The sequence below is a fragment of the Sceloporus occidentalis genome, unplaced genomic scaffold (genome assembly GCF_023333645.1).
Source record: "Sceloporus occidentalis isolate IW3139 unplaced genomic scaffold, rSceOcc1.0.p SCAF_55, whole genome shotgun sequence".
Classification (NCBI taxonomy): Eukaryota; Metazoa; Chordata; class Lepidosauria; order Squamata; family Phrynosomatidae; genus Sceloporus; species Sceloporus occidentalis.
This window is the reverse complement of record NW_028317035.1, coordinates 5,946,884-5,974,554: the sequence shown is the minus strand read 5'-3', so window position 1 is coordinate 5,974,554 and position 27,671 is coordinate 5,946,884. Positions and strand designations below refer to the sequence as shown.

At 41.3% G+C, this 27,671-nt stretch overlaps 3 protein-coding genes across 3 annotated transcripts; 1 reads left to right on the top strand and 2 right to left on the bottom strand.

Annotated features, from left to right (window-relative positions):
* Positions 1–1,288: 1,288 nt before the first annotated feature.
* On the bottom strand, positions 1,289–4,664 carry LOC149287994 (G patch domain-containing protein 3-like). Its single transcript, XM_089492314.1, has 6 exons — positions 4,349–4,664; positions 3,300–3,700; positions 2,241–2,415; positions 1,945–2,120; positions 1,551–1,678; positions 1,289–1,463 (listed from the first exon to the last, which is right to left on the bottom strand). Exons 1-6 carry the CDS (start codon positions 4,662–4,664, stop codon positions 1,289–1,291), a joined length of 1,371 nt encoding a protein of 456 aa, XP_089348440.1.
* Positions 4,665–5,147: 483 nt separating this feature from the next.
* On the top strand, positions 5,148–10,983 carry LOC149287993 (nuclear migration protein nudC-like). Its single transcript, XM_089492362.1, has 9 exons — positions 5,148–5,228; positions 8,622–8,699; positions 8,780–8,968; positions 9,200–9,265; positions 9,356–9,478; positions 10,095–10,289; positions 10,413–10,496; positions 10,704–10,822; positions 10,932–10,983. The coding sequence occupies exons 1-9, from the start codon at positions 5,148–5,150 to the stop codon at positions 10,981–10,983; spliced, it is 987 nt and encodes a 328-aa protein (XP_089348488.1).
* A 714-nt stretch (positions 10,984–11,697) lies between these two features.
* LOC149287992 (keratinocyte differentiation factor 1-like) lies at positions 11,698–15,447 on the bottom strand. The gene is made up of 3 exons (XM_089492313.1): positions 14,514–15,447; positions 13,652–13,726; positions 11,698–11,780 (listed from the first exon to the last, which is right to left on the bottom strand). Exons 1-3 carry the CDS (start codon positions 15,445–15,447, stop codon positions 11,698–11,700), a joined length of 1,092 nt encoding a protein of 363 aa, XP_089348439.1.
* Positions 15,448–27,671: the final 12,224 nt, after the last annotated feature.

Below are 27,671 nucleotides of genomic sequence, written 5' to 3'. Positions count from 1 at the left end.
GGGTGGGGGTGGGGATGCAGGGCAGGGTGTGAGTGTGGGGGCAGGGCAGGAGACTGGGTGCAGGGCAGAGTGGGGGTGGGGGTGCAGGGCAGAGTTGGAGACTGGGTGCAGGGCAGAGTGTGAGTGCAGAGCAGAGTGGGTGCAGGGTGTGGGGGCAGGGCAGAATGTGGGGGCAGGGCTGGGTGCAGGGCAGAGTTGGAGACTGGGTGCAGGGGCACAGTGCAAAGTGCCAGGGCTGGGTGCAAAGTGCCAGGGCTGGGTGCAAAGTTCTGGGTGCAAAGTGCCAGGGCTGGGTGCAAAGTGCTGGGTGCAAAGTGCCAGGGCTGGGTGCAAAGTGCCAGGGGTGGGGCAAAGTGCTGGGTGCAAAGTGCCAGGGCTGGGTGCAAAGTGCCGGGTGCAAAGTTTCTTGAACAGTAATAGTCCACCTCTTTTCAGAATGTTTGGGGTTATTTTGTTTCATAAATATTGTGTTTGGGTTTTTGTACTTTGAAAATATTGTTTTTTTATTACATCATAACAAAATAAGAATGTTAATGTAAATTTTAAGTTGTTTTTTAACATCCAGTTCATTAAATTATTTTAAATAAACAAAAAATTTGCATATTGTTTTTTTTTATCCGATTAATCGATTAATTGAAAAAATAATCGGCCAACTAATCGATTATTAAAATAATCGTTAGTTGCAGCCCTAATATACACATATACACACACACACACGTAAATAAAAAAATATACCACTTTTATTTAAATAGACCTTTTTAGACATTATAAATAAGCATTTAAAAACATAACCATTACATTTTAATGTAGTTTTCAAAATACTAGAACAAAATGTCACTCACGGAGATTTAAGATCATTTCCCACACATTACACTTCCACATTTTTGGGTTCTGACACACTGACATCTGCAACATTGTGGAGCCATAACCACTGATCCTCTCATTTGCAAATAAATATTACTGTTCATGTGTTTATAACAAAATTGACCCCAGAGCATGCTGTACACGAAAAGATAAAAACGTATAAAAAGCGATCGTACAAGAATAATCAGCTCTCCATCTCCTTATAAATGCAGAACAAGAAAAGTATCTTTTTTTTTTTTTTAGTATTTGTAGAGTTGGAAAAACATGCATATATCAGGGGCCTGATAAAAGTTGTCTGCACCCTCAATGGATGCCCACAATCGTAAAACTTTTGGGGAAAAAAATATAAAATCGCTGATGCTGAGGTATGAGGCTTTTTCACAGATGATCCACACACTTGCGTTCCATTTTTCAAACCCGCTCTTCACTTTCTATTAGCGTAGACTTTATCAGCGCGATGCTTCATGGCAGTGGAAGGCTGGCGTCGCAGTAGCGCGTCTCCCATGTCTACAGAAAATGGCTCATCGTACACAGTAGAGATAAAATGACTGGATTTTTGTTTTTTGGAGCAAAACGTTTGCAACTTCTCTCCATGGTAGCTGTTGGAGACAGTTATGTAAATCATAAGTCAACGTCTTAATATAACGTATGCAATATGCATTCTACATTCAAATAACTAAACTCACCCTAGGCCTCTCCTGCACTTAGGGTTCTGCCCTTCATTCTCCAATGCATCTGGCATTCCCCTTCCACTAGCCCCTAGACCAGAGCCATCTGTCCATCCCTGACGCTCCATCAACCGACGTCCAATGCCCTGAAAAGAGAGGAAATGCTTATCTACATGTACACGAATACATTTAAGTTTATGCTCCAAGTAGGTGCCATATATAAACCCCTTTAAAGCTATTGTCTTATTGCTTACTTTAAATGTATAAGCATACAAACATTCAAAATCGGGTCTCTTAAAAAGGATTGTTGACAACGAAAAGCCATATGTATGAAAAGAAATGACAGAGGATTCATTTGAAGATTGTCACAGTCATGTCATTGGGTAACACAAATTCAAAGCGCACCCCCTACCTTTGTGAATCGTTCAAAACCACCCAGGCCACGAGAGCCCCCAACTTCCAGACCTTCACGCCTCCTCGTCTCTAAGCGCATTTTCAGGTAATCTCTGGCATCCTTGTCTCCAGCCCCGTCGTCATAATATCCACTCATATCCACATCCCAATCGTCTGCTGTCTGCTCATCAAAATCTAAAACCAGAAAGGCGAAATTAGCAAACAAGTGGCCACACGCAGTAAAAACAGAATTAACTAAGAGGGTTTAGTCCTTGAAGTAGGAGTTAGAATAAAAAGTGTTTACCAATCCATTACCTCCTTCCTTTTCCTGCCATGTCTGAGCATCAGTATAGAAAACTAGACCAGAGCCACCCTTCTCCCACTTCAGCTCAATTTTCTCCTCGTACAGCCGTTCCTTGCTCCGTTCCTGTGTGGTAACATCATCATGCAGGGCCTCGTGTCTTTCCCACTCTTCACACGTGTCGTTGTCCTAAAAACATAATACAATCTATTAACAGCAATAAACTGAAGGTTTTTCTATACACCAAATCTAAAGATTCTCCCAAATGAAGACCCAATCATAAGTAGACAGCAGATGAAAACCCACTCATCTACTCAGGTGTGTCCCCCCCCCCTGCTATAAAGACGTTAAGCTTACTTAGCCTTGTCTTATAGTCATATCCCATACATGTTTAAGTGTCCCTATACTGTACATACAAAACACGCTACGTACACATCAGGACTTTTTAAAGCGCAAAGCACCAGTTTCTGCATGCATCGGCGAGAATAAATGAATCGCTAGTGCTATAGTCTAAATTTATAGCTACGTACACCAACTTCAGTAGTGATGTCAAATTCAAGATAAGCTACTATATATGAAGCAGCATAGCTGGATGTAGATGTAACTTATATGGAAGAAAGGACTGGATCCTACTGATATGAGTTACATCTATCACCATCTGTGCTACTTCCTATAGTAGCTTATCTTGTGTTATCATCAGAAAGTATGCAAAAGCAGTACATGGATCAGGGGCACATGTAGAAAATGTACACGTGTGTGCCAGAGTACTTAAAAGCAGGTCAGGAAATTCACTGTATACACATTGTGACACTAAGGGTTTATCTACTAAACCTTGTTTAAAGCGGTCAACTTAAATATGCATTATTAAAAACGAACTACGGTGAGGTTCTCCTAGAAGATGGAGCGAGTGGGTCCTGCAAAATTATTGTCATTATACAGACAACTGAGCCTCCTTTTCACAGCAAAACTTTGGAATTGGCCTTCTCAATGGATAAAGAAGTTAGTAGGTTGAAATGTTTTAACTCACAGATCGGCCCAAGAACGTTTTATATATAAAATAACGGTACACTTACATCATCAGAACCAGAATGCTCATCTGAAGCCACATCTGGTCTCACCACTTTGATTTCAGATTCCTCCGTAATTTCTTGTCCACTAGCAGTATAGACTCCTTGCTTCCCCTTCGCAGTCTCAGTCCCACGATATAAAAATGGAACCTTGCCATATCGCCGGCCCTTGCCGGGGAAGTGTAGACCCAATTTGTTGATGAGCCTGGGGGGCAGACGACAAGAGCGGATCATCTGCAGGAAGAACTCTGTGGGGGTCCCCACATTGCCCTGAGGCATTAGTGTTGGAGGGTTGAGCTCAGACAGCTTTCTTAATTCCGCAGCAGTCACAGGCTTCTCCTCTTCAGATCCCAGATGTCTTCCTTCAAGAAGCTCTCGACGTGTCTTGTAAGGGAAATCAGGTGGAGCTGTTGGGTTGGAAGAAAAATAACGAGGCTATTTAGCAACATGTTGAGGCTACAAACAACTTTTTATATGTAAAGAGACCGTTGAGACTGGGGCAATCCATACCTGGGAACGCTCAGGGTTTTGCCCCAATCTCATTCCCAGTGTCATAGTCTGGAGCGAATGTCTTCATACTCTATGTTGTGGTCATATCTTAAGATTCAATCTTATTAAGATTCAATCAATTAAGTGTATCTTTGAATAAGGACAAGTCAGTTTTGATGAGGACTGGTATTACAGCCATTTAGTTAACAAGCATTACGAGTAGCTACATAATTTCAGGAGTCTCAGGGTCATCTCTTCTAGAAAATTCCCAGCAGGCCAAGACCGGCCATCTGGCACACCAAGCAAATGCCCGACGGGCCGCTGACCAACAGCACCACATATTCTCCTGACACAAATGTCAGTCAGGCCCTAATTCCCAGGTATGCCAACATGGCTTTAAATTATATAAAAATCTACTTCACTACAGCTGTACAAAAATACTAATGTTAGTTTCAGATTTCACTATAAATCTAGTAAAGATTTACCGAGCACAGCCATAGAGCAGACAATAAATGACTTTGGAATACTACATTTCGGTATTTAGTTAGTAGTGCCCTTAATTGTACCTGGCTCTGGACCTTCGCTAACCCTGCGAATCTGACACTGGCCGGGGGCCAGGCTCCCGTCTGTATCCAGCCAAGGCTTCCCGTGATACATTTGCACGAAGCTCCCGGCCCTGTCCGGTTTGACGGCCACAGGGCAGCACCGGGTGCCGGTTCTCATTGGCGCGGGCCCCAGGCTTTCAGGCCGATGTCGATAGTGAAAACACACAAAATCGTCACTCTCCGTGAACTGGCTGAAATAATTCCGCAGCTGGGCCGAACGAAAACGGCACGGAATCCCAGTAACTACAAAGAGAACCGACTTGCACGGTTCCGCCATCATGTAAGCGGAAGTAGTTTAATCATGTGACTGACCGCCATCTTGGTGGAGAACACAAATTTTGACGAGAGGCCAATCTTACTGAAGGAAAATAATGTATTGCATGGGAAGAGCCATCTTAGTGGGAGGGAAAGGGCACGATCACATGCCCGTCCGCCATTTTGCTAAACTTTTTGCTGTACTTCGTATTTATTTCCTCTATTAAAAATTTAGAATTAATTATTATCTGCCGTAAGCGATACTGTCCTTATGGAAACTGTGCGCTATGAGCTGCATTAAATAGTTATGACTCTGGCACTGGTAATCATTCATTAGAGAGAACGCCAACCATTTTCCCACAAAAGCTGCGGTTATGTGCGTTGCTTGTTGTCATAGCAACCTATAGCGTAAACCGTAAGGTACGCTGATTGGTTGAGTTCAGTAGGAAGGAGAAGAGCTGATCATAGATCCGGAAGCTGTGTGGCGTGCGTTGTACGGATAAGGATGGCGGGTGCTACGGATGATGAGCGGTTTGATGGGATGCTGTTGGCCATGGCCCAGCAACACGAGGGGGGCGTGCAGGAGGTGAGGGCCCCCCACACACCCTACCACATGCTTTTATTGCATTCAGCAGGCCGATTGCGTTAAGGTGTCCCTTTAAATGGCCAGGATTAACACTATCGAGATCCATTCATTGTCATTGCCCAGGCTCCGCTTGGCGTTAATGAACTTGGCGATCTTCGCTTAATATGTATTCCTGTCACGCCTTGTACGTTTTCATAGTGACCGGGTTCACGCGCTCGAAGTTCCTTCACTAGAATGTCTTAATGTAACTATTCACCTTGACACGTGCTTCCACATTTTCTACGTCCATTGATTTATTTTCCACTTTGAATTTAGATCAGACTATAGACCGATCGTTGATCACTATTAATTTACCCGGTAGATTCAGCTCTGTATGTCAGCCTCCTGCGTTTACATGTGTGAACCTCCACACATATTATTCTCTTCTCCGTTTTTCCGTATTTTTTGCGTTAAGTCTATTCCGTTGGGGCTATGGATAAACGGTTATTGGGGTCGAAGTATGGAAAGTGGTCTTATCACCATAGCAACCGATGCTTTGGGCATATTAAGTAGAACCATTCCATTGGTCATGCGATCCAGGCAGTCAGTGGAATATTCCTGACCATTTGCGATGGCTGTAAAACCATCCCTTGCATTTAAATCTCTTTATACTTATGTATGAGCTGACACAATGCATGAAAACTATCCTCTTGATATCGTAGTATCAAGTTTTTTGCTTTGCAACTGTAAATTTACCTTATAACACCCTGATGAGTTTAAGCTGTATGAAAGATGACGTGAGACAGTAAAGCACATTTGGGCAGATTTTATATCTCATCCCTTCTTCAAACCTGAGTCACTCATGTAGATCAGAGAAAAAAAAAGGACTCCACTAGACATATGAAGGTGTGCTGTTGTATCTGGCAGCAAGACATTAGCAGCAGATCCTTCAACAGTACTTAAGTGGTACGTGCCAAAGTAACATCCACATGAATGGCCAGGATCCAAGGTTTCTTAGTAGAACATTGCCCAAAGCATCACACTGCCCCCACCGACTTGCCTCCTTCCCATAGTGCATCCTGGTGCCATGTGTTCTTCGGGCAAGGGATGCACCCAGCCATCAACGTGATGTAAAAGAACATGTGATTCATCAGACCAGGACACCTTCTTCAGTTACTTCATGGTCAAGTTCTTATGTTCACATGGCCATTGTAGGCGCTTTTGGCCGTGGACAAGGGTCAGCAAGGCTGGCTACATAGCCCCCTACGCAATAAACTGCAATGCACTGTGTGTTCTGAGACCTTTCTATCAGAACCAGCATGAACTTTTTCAACAATTTGAGCTACAGTAGCTCGTCTGTTCAGTGCTTTTCCTTCCTTGGACACCTTTTGATAGGTACTGACTGATGTAGACCCGGAACACCCCAAGAGAGCTGCAGTTTTGGAGATGCTCTGACCCAGTCATTTAGCAATCACAATTTGGCCCTTGTCAAAGTCGCTCAGATCCTGATACTTGCTCAGGTTTCCTGCTTCTAACACATCAACTTTGAGGATGAAATGTTTATTGCTACCTAATGTATCCCACCCACTGCAGTGATAACAAGATTACCAGTGTTATTCACTTCACCTGTCAGTGGTCATAATGTTATGGCTGAATCAACCACATGCGTCTAACACTCAAGCTTCTTAAGTCTTCTTAACTTTCACATGCTTTATTTATGATGTACCATCACATTGTCTAGTTGCTAATGCACCATGTTTTATTAATGTAGTGTTTTTGTTTGTATATAGTTCATCATTTTCTACCATCCATGGGTGATGACACCCGCCCATCCATGCCTAAATTAAAGTACAAGACTGGTTGTTTGTGACTGTTTTTATATGATCTGGTCCAGCAATGCCAAATCTTGCATGAGACAACCCACAATTAAGAGCAATCATGTAAATGTTTTGTTTGGGAATTTGTGTCCCGAGCTCTGTAGAGAATTTCTATGTAAATACTCTACAAGGACATTTTTTTTTAAATGCAATGCCAATTTACTAGGCTTAGGCTATGGTGCCGTACTGGTCAATGTGTGTGGTAGGGTTCAGTTCTTAACCTTAATTCTAGAGGAGAAAGCATTGTAAGAGTAGGAACTTAACTAATGCAGGATGTCTGCATGCATCTGCAGTAATCCGAAGGTGCAGACGGCTGGGAAGTGGGAATTTAAATGTTAATATATTTATTGCTTATATATCAAGATTACCATATGGTGCATAATTCAACTTATATGCATGTTCATGCTCTCCTAATGAAAGGTATAACGTTACACGTTTTATTGCCACAGGGCAAGTGTTTGCAGATCTGATGCCCGTGTAAACAAGCAGGGTTTCATTTAGGAACTCCATAGTTTTCTCGTATTGGTGACCATTCTATGCCAATATCCCTCTACCATGATAGGCATGCTGATATGCCACTAACATCAAAGGGGACTTGCCAAGCAACTCTGCCAAATGTTTCACAGCACCAAGGTATGCAGAGTATGGGGAGGCTGGGGGGGCATCATAGATTTCAACCATTTGAAAAGCTACATGACTGATAATTTGAACCCCCTGTCACCATCCCCAAAGGTGAACATAAAAAAAAAAAACTTTCAGCATGTCCCTAAGCTTTTTTTAAGGTACAGAAGAATTGCCATGTCCCACTAAGGCTGAGCTGACCCTGCCTCATGCATAATTTAATGAGTGAGGAGACTGGGGAAATACCAGTGATTTTACTACGCATTATACAGGGCCAAATAAGGTCTTCCTATAGCAGATGCTCATTTGGGTTGGCCCTTCATAATTGCCAAGAGAGTTTCATAACTACTACACAACTATGTATTTATATTGGGCAGATACTATGCATTCTAGTATACAGTACTTCCCTCTCATAGCCTAAAAATGTCAACTACCAGTGACAGATAACTAAGTAGAACGCTAATCATCAATATGGAATAGGGCTCACTTTGTATGTTTGGAAATAGGTGTACACATTCAGTGATATCATCTCGTATAATTCTATGCGAACTGACCTAGAATAGATAAAACTGGAAAATATATGATAGAGATCAATGTTTAGGGGTTTGGCAGCAAGTTAATAATGGAGCATTACAGAATGATAGGATTTTCGTTTCATGGTGTACTCCCCAGCCAATGTTTGTGTGTTACGCAGCTCTCTATATATATATAAAAAAAAATAAAAAAAAATGGGCAGCGCAAGCAAATTGATCATTGAAGACATTCAGTATCTAAAGAAATGTTTGTTTTTTTTTTACTTTGCTGTATTCTGTAATTGTATTTCAATTTCTCAAGCACACCCTGAATCAAAGTATGTCTATGCTGTTCTGAGGAGAATAGTAAACAGCAATTTCTTGTTATTTTATTCCCATCGCAGCTGGTGAACACGTTCTTCAGTTTCCTGAGACGTAAGACTGACTTCTTTGTAGGTGGAGAGAGCGGAGCTGCTGAAAAGGTGCGACAGTGGTTTTAAAGGGTTTGTACGGGGTAAGAGCTAGTTACATGTGCATCAACCTGATCCCTGTCTCTTTTCAGCTCATCCAAGAAGCTTTTAAGCACCACAATAAACTGGCCCGTGCCGCTCTGGATAAGAAAGAAGCTGATCGACTGGAGGCAGCAAACCGGGAGCCTGTGGCTAAACAGAAACCAATGGAGCTTAATGAGCCCAGGATCACTGAGTTGACTGACGAAGAGGCAGATAAACTTCAAAAAGAGATTGATAAAGTTGGTACTTGTGTGATCCCTTTAAAAACTATCATTCGTAGCCTTCCATCCTAAGCTCCTTCAAACTAAACAAGTTCTCTGAATATCTACCGTGAATTTAATAAAGCTTCCTTGAGTTTTTATATACCATTTACCACTATAATAATCCGGTGGTATGTACGTTGTACCGCAGACCACAGGTTGCAAATGTTTAAATGCAATGCATATTTGATCACCAACTCTCATTCCCAGAGCAAAGCTGATGAGCAGAATCAGAACATCTCAGAGGAAGCAAAGGAACAGCCAGAGTCGCAAAAGGTTAAATGCATTTCCATGGCCACCCCTAGACATACTTTGGATATATGTTTTACTGCTTATCAGCAAATTTAAACTTGGTCTTTTAAACAGGAGGATGATGATGATGACGCTGATGGAGAGGATGAAAAAGACAAAGGAAAACTCAAACCAAATTCAGGGAACGGAGCTGACCTACCTCATTACCGCTGGACACAGGCACTGTCAGAGGTGGATGTAAGTAAGCGTAAGCCAATATTTTCTTTTATGTTCCAATTGAGGTGATTTGCTTCTTTTACATTAAAGTTGCAGAAACATGTACAAATCTGCCTTTTTTTTCTTTCTGCTGTAATAATTAAAAGGTGAATCATACCTCAGTAGAATAACTGAATTTTGCCACCAAAAAGGTACTTAACAAAAGTTTATAATCGCCCAAACCCTGTGAACAGAAAGATGGCTGCTCCCACGTAACATTGGTGACTGATATAATATATACTTTTTTTAATTTCCTCTGCAAATACCATTAAATAGGTTTATTTAACGTACTAAACCATAAAAGGTAAACTTTGGGGAAAAGTGACATCCACTTTAATACTGTGGTGTACACGACATTGATTTGTATTTGGGTGTGGACAAGATTTTAGTTACTAATACGGAAATAGTAATGTGGCCCTGTTCTGATTCTTTTACACTTCTGTTTCAAAGAGATGAACATGGTAGAATACAGAAACAACCACAACAGCTAAATGTTATCTCCTGAATGACTTTGCCTTAAGATGACATAGGCAAGAACATTGTAGAAGCAATTTAATAAACTTGTTTTATTAGCATATTTACACCTATCTCCCCCTAGTTGGTTGTACCGTTCCCAGTTTCCTTCCGGCTCAAAGGAAAGGATGTAATTGTGGATATCCGGAGACGTAGATTGACTGTTGGCCTGAAGGGTCAGACCCCTGTGTTGGATGGAGAACTCTACAATGAAGTCAAAGTTGAGGAGTGTTCTTGGTTAATAGAGGATGGAAAAATGGTTACTGTCCATCTAGAGAAGGTATGATGTAAATTAAGGGTGACTGGTGATGGCATATCCTAAGCCATTCTTCAACTGCATTAACCCTGTAGAAGTTTCCATGCAATGTCACAATTGTGCCTGAATCTTAGTTGTCTCTCATAGATTAACACAATGGAATGGTGGAGCCGCATAGTGAACACAGATCCAGAAATAAACACCAAGAAAATTAACCCAGAGAACTCTAAGGTAAGCACAGAAGCTAACAGCGTGATTGACAGAGGGTTGGTAGAACCAGCAAGCCGCCACCAACATAGACTTTATTTTGTCTCTTTTTAGTACTGTCACAATATTAAAATACAACTGTGTGCAAAATACAATGGGGGAAATTTAATATGAAAAGACTTTTCCCCTCCTTGTCCTTCCTGATGAGTTTTATACATTTTACTTCTCCAGCTGTCAGACCTGGATGGAGAAACTCGCAGTATGGTGGAAAAAATGATGTATGACCAAAGGCAAAAATCCATGGGGCTCCCAACTTCAGATGAACAAAAAAAGCAGGACATATTAAAAAAGTGAGTAAAGAAACCTCAACCTTGTGAGCATGTGGATTTAAACAAAACTGTCATTTAAGACGCTTCAAAACATTTGTGAATTAGTGCTTACATTGACCTTTTATTGCAGGTTCATGGAACAGCATCCAGAAATGGACTTCTCTAAAGCAAAATTTAGCTGAACCTGCCTTTCCCCCCAGAAAACCAAAGAACAGGGGCCATAATTTCTTCCAGTATACATGGTGATCACGCCTTTCAATCTTCTGTACATTTGTTGGCTTAAATTAAAGGTTAAACAAACTCATCTTGCAGCATTTTTAAGGTTCCTAGCCAGGCTTATTATAATAATTATGTATTATAGGAGGTGTGACAAACAAGCCAGAGGTACACAGGATTCTCCATCTTGACCTACATACACACTCGCTTCAATTATTTCTGATGCAAGTTATTCCCGATATCCACATTGTGTCCAAAACTGGGGATCGTGTTCCTATTTTATTTATTCACCTGAATAGAGCATAGAAAGTGTGTCCAGGGAGTAGCAAATACATTTTCAAATATCCTATTCCAGTAGCATCTCCAAAATGTAGATGAGGAAGGAAGGCCATTTCCACTCTCAAAAAAAATCATAAGTGTCTCTAAAGTAGAAAGAAAAACCAAATCCAAGTGACTGATATTTGAATACCCCATAATTTTACTAGCCTCCCCAGAAAAACCATAGGTAGCAGGGTGAGAGCAAAAGTGATGCTGCAGCTTCCACCTGATCGAAGGATCATACAGTATGTGTGATATAAGGCACCGAGTTGTGGTGGTCCTCCCTGGCCCATGATAAAGCAGCTCCTTGATAGCCAACATTCAGTTATGCATGACACGTTTGGAGTTCGGTCCACAAATCCTCAACAATAAACTTTAAGCAGAGGTGTCCCTGAGGAATCGGTTTCTGTATCCTGCAAGGAATCATCTTTCAGGAAGGTGGTGCCTGCAGAAAAAAACAGTGAGATAAAGACCAGGTAATGCACAAACCCTATTTTCCCATAAAACCCACAAACACATTCTTTATCTAAACGAGGTGTTGTTCCACCTACTTCACCTGAATCAGTTGGAAACGCCCTGAAAGTTTATCAAATGTTTAGGTGGAAGGATGATTTGCATGATATGCTAGAGCATTAAAGGGGAACCATCAACAATAAGCGTAACTTACACTTTTTTTGCCCCATTATAATCTTTGAAATGTATTTTTTTCACCTCAGGACAGTGGAGGTCCGAGGCTCAATGTGGCAGTCTGTTTCCTGTTCTGAAACACTTTGTGGGGGGGTGAATAATGACTCCATAACACCCACCCGTGCAGAATTCAAAGAAACCATCGCTGTGAATGTGCTGCCCGAGACACCATGTGACAAAAGCAGCGTGCACACATACACCTTTATATCACCTGCTCCTTTGGTCTGCACACACATATACTTGAAACCGTCAATGGACAGACGTTTGACCCTCTTATGGGGGGGAGAACAAAACAGATTCAGAATACTGACACTAAACATCCAACATTGTTTATACGCACCATGATCAAGCCGACAATTTATTTTAGATTGTAGCTTATACTTTGGAAGTTACAAGGTCTCGGCTGATGTGTGAGACTCAGTGTTAAAATGCCTTACTTTGTAGCGTTTTAAGATTAATCGTAAAAGGTAAGGCAAGCATACATTAAAGCAAATAGGGAATCTGGATTTTTGACTCAGTTTTTTTTTTTATATACTGTATCACTTAGATTTAATCTCAATGCAAGAGTAGATTGCACTTTGTCCCCTCATGGCTTCCATGAAAGATGAATTTAGTTTAATTGTAATTTACAAACACAAACATCTAGTGTAATGACATAGCAATAGCCGAGTTGTACACAAAATAAGACTTTACAAATAAACAAAATATCCAATTTACTCACTTTATCGACTAAAGAGTATGCATGACGTGGTACAGATTAGTTTATTTTACTGCCAAGTAGCAGATTATCTGTGAAATAAATGCAATAACAGGCATGCCAATATCCTGTCTTCTGAGCACAGTTTAGCAAACATGGCATAAAATACCATGACTTGGCTTAGTGGAAAATGTCATCTCAGAATGAAAATAAAAACAATATAACCTTTAATTGTTCTGACAGAAGCCGTACAAGCTCTCACTGACCCCGAGTAATAATTGTGTAACGAGCTTATAAAATAAGAATTTCACACATTATATAAGCCATGTCTAAGGATACCTGTATCCACAAAATGTTACAGTATGAGACCTGTAAATTAATGTAACATATATATATATATATATATATAAACTGTCAGATTATTTAACAGTCACTAGTCAGAGGGGGTTTACTATTAAAAGTACAGGGCGATACATTGATGCTGACATTGCAATACTAAAAATATTTACACAAAAGGTACCCGTTAGTAAATCGGTTACCAAATGGTAACCAGGTAGCCATATTACAGTCTGCAAACATGTCAATTTTGTAACCACGTATGACCAAAAGGGCTACACTTGTCTCTAGACATTCCCATTTAACCTCCCAGAAGCAATCACAAAAGCTCCTAACAGCTAGTTTTCCTATTAACATGGCCAAAAGAAGCAAAATTTCAGCCATTAGACCAATATATCCAGATCTTTGCTTTTTTGCCATGGGCATGGTATGATAAGCTGTTTGGTGGTATTTGTGGGCATGGTAGACCCATTAACAGGTTTAACGGAAAATAGATATTGTATTTTTTTTTTTTTTTACAGTGAAATGTCTGAATGTCTGCAGAATTAGTTGGATGAGACTGTGTGTACACAATATACTTTGCAGTTATTACACACCTGGGGCACTGTATCTCCTCATGTTCCGTGCTATAATATCGGAGTTTGTTTCTTCTGAAATCTTAACATCCAAATCTACAAAGACAAAATTGTTGAAACTACTTAGTGGAATGGAAATAGCGAGGTAGAGATGGATCGGAAAAATGTACAATATTGTGGAAAAGCAGGTAAAATGTATTTATCATCCCAAACAATATAGCTAAAATATGGGGCATTATAAAATAAGATACTAAGGCGTTATTTGGTCTTTAATCAGGGAGTATACCACTGGCTAAACTTTGCCTATAGGCAATATGAGCAATGTGGCCCTGTATAACAGCAGAATTTAATCCTTATTTTTATTTCATTACCTTAACAACTTGAAAATCAAATACTATTGTACATTGTAATGCTCTATAGAGGTCAAGGAGGTGGTTTGGAGTAACAGCTCCTAAACCCATGGTTGAAGAACGGCTCTAACTCGATCCTACATTTGTGCGCTGATTTATGGGTTATGAATCTGATTTCTTTTTTTGTAGAACCCTTATTACATAATTGAAACGAAAAACCGTGAGCTTTGAAATCCTTCCTTCATCAACAAATTGATGGGGAGGATAGAGAGTCTAATCTTTTTGAGGATTTTTTGGAGAGAAACAAATACCACCTGTTCTATTTAATCATGGGGGGAAGTATATGAGCATATTAAGCCCTAAGACTTCCTTAATGTCTTATACAGGTATTTTTTTTCTCCTTCTGATGGATGTTTCAAGTTTATCACAATGTAAGACGGTTCATAGTTATCATGGTTTGACCATTAATAGAGTTATAAGAATGGTATCCCATTATTGTGTTCCATTACATTATACCCCATCTACTTCCGTACCATCCTGGCTTGTGAGACCGGACTCTTGCATGGATTCGTTGCCGCTGTCTGGAGCCTTTCCACCATTACGACTGTTGTGCCGCTGCCCTCCACCTTTCTCCCTTGCAGAATTCGGAGGTCGTGCCCTCTCCTTACGGGTGCTGATACGGATGATACCTCTGACAAGCCGACACTCTGCATCCTGCTCCTCCAACTGGTAGTCCTGAGTTAGACTGCTTATTAGCTCTGTGATTTGGCTGCTCTTTTCCAGGAAGACTGTTTCTGAGGTACACCTGGCTAGCTCATCAATCTGATGGAAGCTGAAAAGCTCAGTCAGCTTTTGCCAAATTAGAACATCTATCTCGGCACTGGACATGGAGCCACTCAATCGAGAAAGTTCTGGATCAGACTCCCGCAGTGAATAATAATCTCCTGCAGAGCTGCGGGGAGCAGGCGGTGCAGCAGGTGGATCTTTGCAAATCTCAGTGTCTGTAGTTGCAGTAGTGCAGGGCTGCTTGTACACTGGAACACCCATAAGTTTAAGATCTGGGTAACTAAAACTGTTACCCAGGCCAGCTTTCTTTCCCCTTTCTCCCACACGACGAGGAGGAGGGCTGCCTGCAGGATGACCATTTAGTGGGCCACCATCTGGGATTTCCACAGAACATGGAAGATACACCTCAGCTTCCTTTTGGGGACAACGGCTGCAGGACACCACATAGCACAACACAGCTTTGTAGGTATCCCAGGCACGGGAAAGTTGGGGACAGCATTGGGACTCTTCAGGGGAATTTTCAGCTGAGCCAGAAATAAAGGTGATATCTTCAGGTGGTGTTTTCTGCCGAGAACCTGAGGTATCACATTTGGTTGATGGTGAACTGTGACGGGATGGAGAGAGATGACCAGGAGGAGAGCCCCGGCCACGGGGAGCGGTCACAGGATGGGGTTGTGGCATTGTTTCACAAACTAGGCCTAAAGTAAGAGAAGAGCATCAGCTATACCAGGTTTCCACGACATACAGTTCACTGGTTAAAGAGAATGGAAAAACACACATTTGTATTGGTGAGGGTGCTATTGGAGGCCTATGTTTCCAAGCCAAAAACAACAGTAATAGTTGCTAGCAAAGTTCATGCACCTCGTAATTTAAAAAATATATATATTTATATATATATATATATATATATACACACACATACACACACTAAAAATAGATCACAAATAAGGCAGACATAAGTAAAGCTTTACCAAGTATAGCAAAGGTTACTGAGATACAGGCTTAGCTTAAAGGTGGGTATAATGTAAATAATGAATACTCCAAACAATAGAGGTGTGCATCAGATATAACAGCAATCACTGAACTCTCCATACGTATTGCCCTCCTGATTTAATGCTTTCCACCATTTTTTTTGTTACCAAATTATCAGCCAGGAGATTAAGGTATTTTAGGTACAAATTATCAGACTGCAATAGGTAAAATGTAATTTCTTAGACAATCGCTCCTTTACACCAAATAGTTCCGAAGTTACTTCTATTACCCTGCCGAGGAAAACAACTCTTCCCGTTTCACATTAACTCCATTCTATAACTTGTTCCATCTGGAGAAAATAAACACCTTGCTCCAGACTCGTATTACCTCCCCAAACTCAGATCTATCTGCCCCGTGTTTCCCGACTACTTCACATTCGTTACATTTTCTCACATTGCCTTTTTCACAGTCGGTCAGGGGGTCTCTGAAGTTCGGTTCCGGTATTTTCCGGGTCTCTCGCTTTCGCCAGTTTCCGGATCCGGCCAGTACCGCCTCTACCTGCCCGCCAGGTGAGCCTCTTGGCCACACCCCCACCTGTGCCACCCGAAGCCGCCCCCAAGTGACGGATCAGCAATGACCGTTCTACCTCTACGGACCGCCAGAGGAGTCAAAATACTGAAACAGCAGGCGGTAAGGCAGTAATTTCCGAGTACTATGATTATCACATTACTTAACTATGTACTGACATTCACAGCAGAAAAAGCCGTCATATTGTCAAAACTGCACAGTAAGAGTATAAATACAGAGGACAGTGTTACTGAGGAACGAAATACATTGTTTGGAGGCCGGGTTGCTAACTGCAAAGTGTCCTTTAGTGTACTATAGATGCTGGGGTTTGCGTCACACCTTTACTCCTCCTATGGGTTGTGGTGACGTCACACGCTGCTAACAGATCTGCAGAGCTGCAGGAGTAAAGTAGGAGGACGTAAAGGCATCACTGGAGCTATACACAACGAGAGGAAGAGTGAGACACGTCCATTGTGGAAGCCAGGAACTGCATCTTATGTATTAAAGAATTATTTGCCTGGGCAAGATATCTGGTAAAGGGAAGACTCATTCCAAGTAGAGAGACATCCCATGCATCAGACCTACAAGAGATAGCTGTCTTGGATTTTTGTTTCCATAGCAGAGAGAATCACAGCAGTCATCATCGGCATCCTCAGCAGTAAAAGAGAATTTCCGAATCAATCTTACTGGACAGCTGGTACTATCATTCTCTCAGCTTAAGACAAAAAGGCACCTCAGCTTTTCATAACAGAAACACTGCACCACATACAGTACTCCCTGTGAAGGCGACCCCAAAGCATTTCAAGGATATTGCTTGTACTAAAGCACTTCTTTTATTTTCTGCAATCTTTCTTTGCTTCCAACATTAACCTTCTTAGTCCCCATGCCCCTTGCCCAGGGTAGTGCATTGTGGAATTTACAGAGGGTCTTCACTCCAAGTGGATCTGTCAAAGAATCCCATAGCAAAGAGGAGAAATCTCCACCTTCTACGCGATCGACATCCTTTTGGAAGTCTTCTCGTGCAGTAAACCTGTTTCACAGAAGACCTGCAACTGCTTCTTGTCCTGCCCCAAAGCGATCGACTTCTGCTCCCCATGATTTCTCTCTAAAGTTAGCCTCTGAGAGTGGAGCATCTTCTGCGTCTCCTTCTTCTGTGGAAAAAAGTATATCCGCTACCGAAAATATAATCAGTAAGTCAACTTCTGCTCCTCAAACATTCACATTGAAATCCACTTTCCCCCATGCTTCCTCGAAAATCAGCACCACCCCCAAAAGTCCTGAGGCACTACCCAGTGAAGGTTCCAAAAATGCATCCCAGTTAGAGTTAACAATATCTCACATGTCACCTTTGGAGCATCAACTTTCCCCCTGTGGTGATCACCAGGAACCTGTTCTTCCCCCCTCCGCAGACCTTTCATTGTTGGCCTCAAAAACTCTATCGTTGGAGTCTGCTCCCACATCTCCATCTGCTAATAAAATCAATCCTTGTACACCAACTACTTTTTCCTCAAGTCCGTTAAGCTCACCATCAAAGGCCCCAACTACAAATTCAGTTCCGTTACGACCTTCCTCTGGTTCCTCATCGCTCAAGTCATCTCCTGTCCACTCACCCCTGAAATCTCCTTCTCAGCACTCTTCCTCTGGAAGACCACATGCGCAGAGTCAGCAACTCCCAGTGACCCCAGGACCTCCATGGTCTGAGATTTTGGAGGCCAGACGCAGGTTGATGGCGGTAGAGGGAAGGCGTCGGGCACTCTGTGCACTGGAGATGCGTGTGCAGCAAGTGCATTATGTCTTCCTTCAAGCAGAATTACGGGTGGCAAGGCAGAGGGAAAATTTGGCACGCCTTGTGGAGTCCACAGGACGGGCAGAGGTGCAGGCATCGGTTCATGGGCAGCGAATTAGAAAAGCACTTCGCAAGCATAAACCACGACTATTGGCCTGTGCTCTTTGTGTTCCATGGGGAAGCAGACCTGAGCGCCGGGGTGGACAGCACCCTCGGCACGCACGATGTGCACCTTTTCAATGCAGAATCCAGGTGCTGAGGGGCTGTGTAGGGGGTGAGGATTTGGGAGCAAGAGATTGATAAGAGAATCTCAGAAAAGCCATTTCCTTGGGTAGATGTGTACCGGCTCACAAATTGCCTTTGTGCACCAATAAGTGGTGGTGTACCCAACCTGGTACAGGCTCGAAAGCCGTTGCTCAACATACCGTTTACTGTTTGCGATGTCCTTGTCTTAGTGGCTCAAGATGCTTCCTTATACTTACACTGTCTATAAATGTGTCATATAACCCTGTTCTTTATCATGCATTAGCACTTTATCTAAATTCATTTTCATGATGCAAAAAATCCTTAGCAATTCTTCCATGCTTCATTTCCTGTTGTTAGCATATTCTTGCTACCAGTACCATTGCCATTAAATCTGCCCCAGGTTTTTGCTTTATGAATGCCTAAGAATGCATTTAAGTCAACTGATCACTTTCTGATCAGAGTAAAAATAGCAGGAACATTGGAGTAAAAATTTAAAAAAGCACATTGTTAAATTGAGGACAGTTGCCTCATTCAGTACCAATGTCTGCAGTCTTGAAAAAGGTACAGCAGAAAGTCGTAATGTTTGGTGTCAATTCTATATGATAACCCTATGTATAGAATATTACCGTAAATATTTAAATAGCCAGGAAGTGCCTACTGTACTAGGAGATGACAAATATGAATGGGAATATTACTCTTAAGTGTTTCCACGATAGAACTGAATATGGATTGTCCTAATTATACTTCAATAATACTAGCTTTGTATACCATATATAAGCTTACATTTCTGCACTACTTAGATTTTCATCTTCACTAAAGCTGAGATATATGGTGTCATTTTACTAATATTCTATAGTTATTTAAATAGGCAAACTGAACTTAACAAAACATAACTTAGATATACATTTACTTCCCCTATACCAAGCTTGCGCAATCATTTAAGAGGATATATATACTGGTAATTATGTAAACGTATATAGTTGTGGTTTTCACGCCAATATTCAATTAAATAACTGCAGGAATTGAAATCTTAACCCAACTGTGAATGCTTTCACTTAAATTTCACTGTGCGTTTTCAAAGATATGACGCCTACTTGCAAAAGTTTGTTGAGAGTGCTACACTTTTTAGAGGACCCCGATTTGGGGGTTTAGTAGTAGTAGCAGCATGGTGAATGTTTGACACCGGTTTCGATCAGGTTAAAGTCCCACATGATGGTTTGTTTATCCTAAATCCTATCCAATTCCCATAAGGAAGTTCTGCAGAACTTTTTGGTTTAAAGGGATAGATTAATATGCTCCAGCACTCATATGGCGAACGCTGCTGGTGGGGTTTCAGACCCCCATGTCCATACATGTAAAGCTCTTCCATTGGTTTCTAGTGGAGTGTTTTCCTGCCACTGACTGGCTGTCAATCCACCACAGAAGAGCAGGGTAGCTGCAGAGCTGCAGCTGCCGCATCGGGTAAGTGTATTTTTTTGAGAATACAATACATACAGTAAACTGTCCCTATAAGTGCTTACGATGGCTTGAGTGCTCCTATAACTTCTTTGTCAGTTGATGGTAAATTAAAGTGCTATTGGGTCAAACTTGAGCCCTACTGTTAGGCAGTCAGTGAAACAAACATCATCTAGTTCACTTAAGTATGAATGCCCTGTTAACCTCCTTATATAGGGGAAAGTATCCCTTTCATGTAATGCAGTAGCACACATGAACCCCAAATGGAAAGGGTGTACTACACATGCAACCAATATCTATTATTGATAGTTAATCATGGTAAATGTGCAATTCCAAACCAAAGGACTAATCTTGTTTTATTCATTGGGTTATATTCCCTAAAGAGTAACTTATCTGTGAGTTGTGTTGAGTTAAAGCATTCCTTCTCTTTGCATGTCCTATACATTTATAGAAGGCTGATTTGGTCATTCTTGCAGAGTCAAGCTTTGTGATGTAATGTATGCTTGATATGCTAAGAAATGAAATATTTCAAACTTGGCCCCACTGAGTAATGCACCACAGAATATTCTATATTCTAGATTAATTACATTGCTCTTTTAAATTCACATCTATCCATCTATAATGTAATAAACAGATTATTAAATACAATCTGTTATTTGAAAATAGACACACAGTTCTCGAAATCTGTAACGTGTGAGAGTATAGCCATGAAATATTTATTGTTACTATTATCCATATATACTAAATTTGTATAGAATATATAATTAGAGAGATATCAATATACTATATTTTGTTATGTGTGGTATTTTTTATATCCTAGTACCCTCAGAAAATGTATTCTACATGTATGTGTTATATATATATTAAATAATTAGTACAATATTAGTATTGTAGTAATAGACATCTGAATGTATTTTCTTAAAACACCACAAATAACTTAATATTTTTAGCATTACATTTAATACATATTTTCTTTTTTTAAATGTAGCTTTATCAATGAGTGCTAAACAATTTATTATTATAATGTGCAACAATGTAAACTGAATTAGAAGATCCTGGAGTTAAAGCTTTACTGTAGATTGGCGAAAGTATTGGAAAATGTTGTGCCTTAGCTTTTGCAAGGGGCAGTTATGGACAATGTATATTGTTTTTCAGGGTTTCAGCACAAAGTATACCAAAATGTTTATCAGGATACGGCATGTTTTAAGATTTTACATGATGCTGTATATAATTGGAGGTATTTTAAGGGGTGTACAGAAAGGTTTTGCGGCTGGGTGTCATTGTGTTTTAAAGAAAATGTCAACACATTTACTGTTCTCTGGGGGGGGGGGAAGAAATTTGACTTTGTCCAATTTTATTTAGCGATTTTTTTATTTATTTTTTATTTTTTTTGGGGATGCGAATAAAAATGTCTCCTGTTTTCACTGATGACATAGTTATGCCAGGTTACGTACTCAGGGCAGAATGTTTATGAATGTATTTTCTTTACGTGGGATATTATAGAAATACTGCGTAGGTAAATGATGGTTGCACTTCAGCATATAGGAATGTAAAAACGTGCTAATTATACACTGGATGTTTGTTTGTTAAAGATGTTGTTTATGGAAAAAGAACTGGGTGTAATGGTTGACAATAGTGTCTTATGCCTAACACAGGGCAGAACCTGAGATTCTCCAGGAGTGTGCTAGCTAGGCATAATCTTCTACCAATGGGCCAGTGGGGGAGACCAGACATCTCATTTGTAACCGGCCCATTGATCAGTGGCACGCTGAGAAGCCTTATTGGCAAACAGGGTGATCTACTTTAGTTGCAATTGGCCCTGCATAATGTATTATTATTATACTTTATTTATAAAGCGCCGACAGATTCCGCAGCGCTGTACAAGATGAAAATTTTACAGATAATGACAAGTACAGTACAGCAATTGACACACAGATACAAGAGGAATGAAGGGCCCTGTTCCTGCAGGAATTTACAATCTAGGTAGATAAGGGGTGAGAAACAGGAGGTGAGGACTGCGTGGTAGTGAATGACTTTAATGTAGGGCAAGATAAGGGTTGTAAGTGGGTGAGAGAGAAGTTTTGATGTTTATGTCAGTAGTAGGCTTCCCTGAAGAGAAAAGTTTTTAGGGAGCGTTTGAAGGAAGGTAGAGTTGGTGAGAGTCGGACAGCACGGGGAAGGGAGTTCCAGAGGGTTGGTGAGAGGTCCTGTATGTGGGCATGGGAGGAGGTGACAAATGAAGATGCAAGGAGCAGGTCATTGTTGGATCTTAGAGGGCGGGCTGGAGTATACTTGCTGATAAGGGAGGATAGGTAGAGGGGAGCGGCGTTAGTGAGAGCTTTGTAGGATAGAGTGAGTAGTTTGAATCTAATTCTGCTATGGAGTGGGGAGCCAGTGGAGGGACTCGCAGAGAAGTGCGGAAGATGCAGAGCGTTGGGTGAGATAGATTAGTCTGGCAGATGGATTGAGGACAGATTGGAGGGGGGATAGTGAGGGGGTTTGTTAAATCCCTTCATTGGTCTAGTTCCGTATGACACCGGGATAGGCCACAGCAGTTTACCCTTCATAATGTATAGTGATATCAGGAAGTTGAGCTTTCCTGCAAATTCCATCTTTAGCGAACATACCCCATTGTGTATATAGACATGGGAACACTAGTGAGGGATCGGATCTAGAGCTAACTTACCAGAGAAAACAGCACAGAGAAACATAAAGGGGAATGTTGTTTCTTGGACAGCTACACCTCAGCTCTCTTTGATGTAGGATGTACAAACATACAATAGTGTATTGCTACTAAAATATATACCATATGTATTATAAAAAAATAAGAAATGGTTTACAAGGATTTTCATGAAGGAGAGCAAGTACTCTTTCATCATTCATTGGCTGGTTTACAATATGATGTGCCTAGAAGTACATTTTCATAGAGGACATAGGATTTGTTATAGAAGGTTATGCTGGTCTAGCCTTTCACTGGGGTTGTCATTTCAGATGTAGTAGAGCTTCTAAAACGATATTAACTGGAATATAACCTCTCAGAGTCTGCCAGAGACTCTTAATGGAGCTATACAGTGAAATAGTTTATACAACAAGCACTGAGGAGGTAATAATCAAGGGGAAGCAGGAAATGCACTTATAGATTTAGTAACTGAGCTTTCCATCTTTATTTATAAATGATGAGCTCTTGGATCTATGTACATGGTTATGTTCTGCATTAAAGTAATATTTCCTGTGTATGGTACATATGTTAAAGCCTTATGAAATGTCTCTTTAGACTATATGTATGCTATAGGAGCTTGCTAGAGTGGTCAAGGCACCTGTATCTGTGATCAACAATAAAATGTTTATCTTATCTAGAATTTCCTGTTTTTTTTTATTTGAGTATTTACACTAAGGATTGCCTAAAAACGCATCACTTCTACAAAAAACAACAGGGAGCTGCATTCTGAATATATACATTAATATCTATAGACAAGGTAGGCGCTGGCCTAATTCGGAGATGTATGTGGGGGCGCCTCCTCAGCACCCCACTTAGATCACCTGGATGAGCAGGACCAGTTGGGGAGATCATGGCTCTCACTCCAACTGGCAGTCAATAAAAGGAGGGGGATAGATAGGGGACATATCCCATATGTGGGGATATGTTAGCATGTGTGTCTGGGTATTTTACTATGTGAACATGTGTCTTTGGGTATGTTAGCATGGGTGTCTGGGTATGTTAGAATGTGTATCTGGTTATGTTAAGTAAAAGTGTGTGTATGTTAGTATGTAAATATGTACATCTGGGTATGTAAGTAAGAGTTAGTGTGTTTTGTGTAGTGGGGGGTATTTTAGTGATCATGTGTCTGCGTATATTAGTATGTGTATTAAATTAGTATGTGTGTCTGGGTATGTTGGTGGGTGAACATGTGTCTTTGATTTGGTATAGTAGTATGTGTGTGTGTCTGGTTATGTTGGTTTGAGTACCTGGGTATGTTTGTATGGGTGTCTGGGTGTGTATATTGGTTTGTGTGAATGAGTGTGTAGTTGTGTTGAGGTGAGTGTCTGTGTGCATGTGTGGGGATGTGTGTGTCTGGGGTGTGTGATATTGTGAGTGATCCTCCCAAAGTCAGGCTCTGGATCCACCCCTGGCTTAGCAGGGAAGCTGTGTGCACCACCATGGAGCAGCGAGACTGAGGCCTTGCACTCTCACCACATGACCTCAGCTAAGAAAGAGAAGAATACTGAAAAAAATGTTTTTTTATTTTAGTATAGTTTTTTTTTTTTCATTTATAGCATATCAAACATAGAAAAGGGGAATCTTGATTAAACCAACATATGGTAAAAATGGCAAAAATATAAAATATTTAGAATTCCTCTGCACTGGATTTACAAATGACTCCCAAGCTCAACAGTGCAAAGAAGTACATGTGAAGTAAATTAGGGCTGCAACAACTAATCGATAAAATCACTAATAATCCATAATGAAAATCGTCAATGATTTTCATTATCGATTACTTGAACTGATTTATTCTAATATAAAATGCCCTGGAAAATACCCCTTGTTTTATAATCCGACCTCAAATAGAGGTCTGACTATAAGACTAAGATCCAGATCCCCCGCAGCGCTGCAGGGGACCTGGATCCTCCTCTCTGGCAGCCGGTGAACCTCTGCTACTGCCCGCCACTTCCACTGGGGCTGGAGCTCTGTGATAGAAGGCATGGCAGGGGAGTATACGTCATATAGAGGGGCATAAGGTACATCTGGGGGGCAGGGGGGCCAGCCTGGGGTCAGATGTGCATAACTGGGGGGAGGTTGGCAAATGAAAGGGAAAAAAACCAAGAAATGCATTTTTCTCAAACATAGTTTTTATTAAATATGAAAAAAATTGTTTACATGTGAATATTTACTAGTAAAACGTTTTTAGGTATTAAAACCTAGTTTGAAAAGTATTGTGTTTGGGCTCTTGTACCTTTAAAATATAGCTTTTATTATTATGTCAGTAAAATAAGAAGGCGATTAGAGAAATACCATTTTGATAGAGATGTTGTGTGCACAGAATACAATGACACATGTTAATTAAAATTTGCAATTTTTCATTCCACTGTAATTTTTAATTCCACTGCAATTTTTCATTCCACAGTTTGTTTATTAAATTAATTTAAATAAACACAACATTTGCATATTGTTTTTTTAATCTGTGTAACAGAAAAAATTATCGGCCAACTAATCGATTATGAAAATAATCGTTAGTTGCAGTCCTGAAATAAATAGTGGACCCAGTTTAAAAAAAATCTATTTACTGGGGTAGAAAGACAATGAATGGTGTAAAATCTGGTTATTTTAAGAGGCGACACAAAGCCGATGAATTAAAGGTTGAACCTGAATAACCTTCACAAGTTAGGGACGATAGTGCCACTGCCACCTGGGGGTGATGCAGACCAGCAAAAACTAAACTAGTAATGGGAAGAACATAGTGCGTGTCCGTTTATGCCTGACCTGCAAAAATACAAATAAACAAATAGGCATTGCGACTGGCTTCATGTAAACTAGTTATGTCACACTGACTTACACATACTTACCAGCAGTCTTACAAACTGTGAAAGGTTCATTTGTTTTTTTCCTCCTGGCTGATCTCCATGAAATCCCAGGAGACGCCATATAAGGGCCATTCTGTACACTATAAACACTGCTGTGACTTGTGCAAAGTTAATTGTGTTACTCACCATCCTACTATGCATGGAATCCTGAGGGGTTGGGGGAGGGGGAAGGAGTCTCCCTCTGTTTTATTTTTATATTGTTGTCTGAATAAGGGAGAGATGACTGTTTATCACTTAAAACCCGAAGGAAAGCCTCTTCGAGTTTAAAACTAGAAGAAAGCCGAGCTTCTCACCAACTGTGGAAGATATTGTTTGAGGGTGTGTCACTGGAAAAGAATGAAGTCATGCTTGCAACACAATCCAAAGAAGCCACTGACATATGGGTGTGTTTCACACTCACAGCGCCACTCTTGCACAAAAAAATACAGGAATATCAGGTGTTAAAACCCCAAAATGAAGCTTGATTTCTGATTTAGCAACTAGCACAGGGAAGCCTACGTGTGACGCAGGCCTCAGCTCCAGCTTTATGACAGTAGATGTGTTTGGCCAAACCAGTGGCGTACCTAGAGTATTTGGCACCCGGGGTGCATCCTGTATGTGGCACCCCCCTCCACCAAAATATAAAAAATAGAAATCTGAAAAAATAAATTACATTTACCCAGGTATGGTACAGCGTAACTCCCACCACTATACACTAAGCCAGACATTGCTGTGGTAGGCTTCTGCCCCTAAAACAGCCTGTCTGTGCCACCGCTGCCCATTTAGCAGCCTGCCTGTGCCACTGCTGCCCCTGAAGCAGGCTGCCTGTGCGACCCTTGCCCCTGAAACAGCCTGCTTGTGCTAAATCTGCCCCTGAAACAGCCTGCCTGTGCCAAGTCTGCCCCTGAAACAGCCTGCCTGAGCAAACTTTGCCCTTGAAACAGCGTGCCTGTGCCAACTCTGTCCCTAATCAACTTGCCTGTGCCAACTCTTCCCCTAATCAACTTGCCTGTGCCACCTCTGCCCCATAATCAGCCTGCCTGTGCCACCTTTGCCTTCCTAATCAGCCTGCCTGTGCCACCTCTGCCCCCCTAATCAGCCTGCCTGTGCCACCTCTCTCCCCTAATCATTTCTGCCTCTAAACACTAACTTACTACTAACTTACTAACATTCATTCACCCACTTACTAACATTCACACATTCACTCGCCCGCTCCCCTTTACCCCTCTCGCAGATTTCACTGGTCTGGGGGGGCGCCGACCATCATCCAGGGGCCGTGCAGACGCCTATGCGGCCCGATGCTCACCTAACGCGGGCCGGCAGCTTACTGCTGTGGCGCCCGCGTACTGTATGAGGAAACTCATAGGATCGCCCTCCTTTAGGTACGCTACTTGGCCAAACACTATGTGTGTTATATATGTTATATATGTTCAGACTCCCGTGTACATGCACATAATTTGCTCACATTGATTTTAATAGAAGTGCTTTCCCGTCACTGACTGGCTGCTTCAAGGTGCAGCCAGTCAGTGACGGGAAAGCGGTGCGGTCATACCATGGAGTAAACCAGCAGCTGTAGGGCTGCAGTTTCTATTTTTAAAGGCTTCTGAAGAATGCATATTAAGATAATCACAGTGTATGTATCAGTATGTATGTTAGAGAAACCGGTTGCTTGTTATGCCCATGAGTGTCACGTCCTCTACGTCAACTGCATTCTGGGAGAGATCTTTGGTGTGGACACTATATATATATATATATATATATATATATATATATATATATATATATATATATATATTATTTGAAGATTTTTGAAGGTGTTTATTGCAATCAGTGTTTAAAACCTAAAGATGTTTCCTTTTGTTTCAGGAAACACAAGTCGCATACGTGTGACACAGACCAATAAGGTTAATGTGCTTTACAACAACGTGACAGACCATGGTTTCTAATAGACTTGGGCGCCTGCCAACTCTCCGTGTTCGTCTTCGTGGGGAAAAAAATCTTCGTATTCCACAAATTTTCACCCGTTCCTGTGTTTGGTTTGTAGATTCTTTGTGTTTGTTTTTTTCTTCTTTTTTGTAAAAGGGGTTAATATGGGGTTAACGTGGTACGCACTACGCAGCAGCTTTGGCACCAGGATTTTAAAGGTCTGTACGAGCAACTCTATTGGTCGCCGGCAGGGGCCTCCTCTGCCATCAACCAGTGAAGTGCAAGACCAATAGAGTCGCACGTACAGACTTTTAAAATCCTGGTGCCGCAACTTGGCTAGGGGAGACCACTGGTCTCCCCGCTCCAAGAGTTAAAGGTCCGTACGAACAACCAA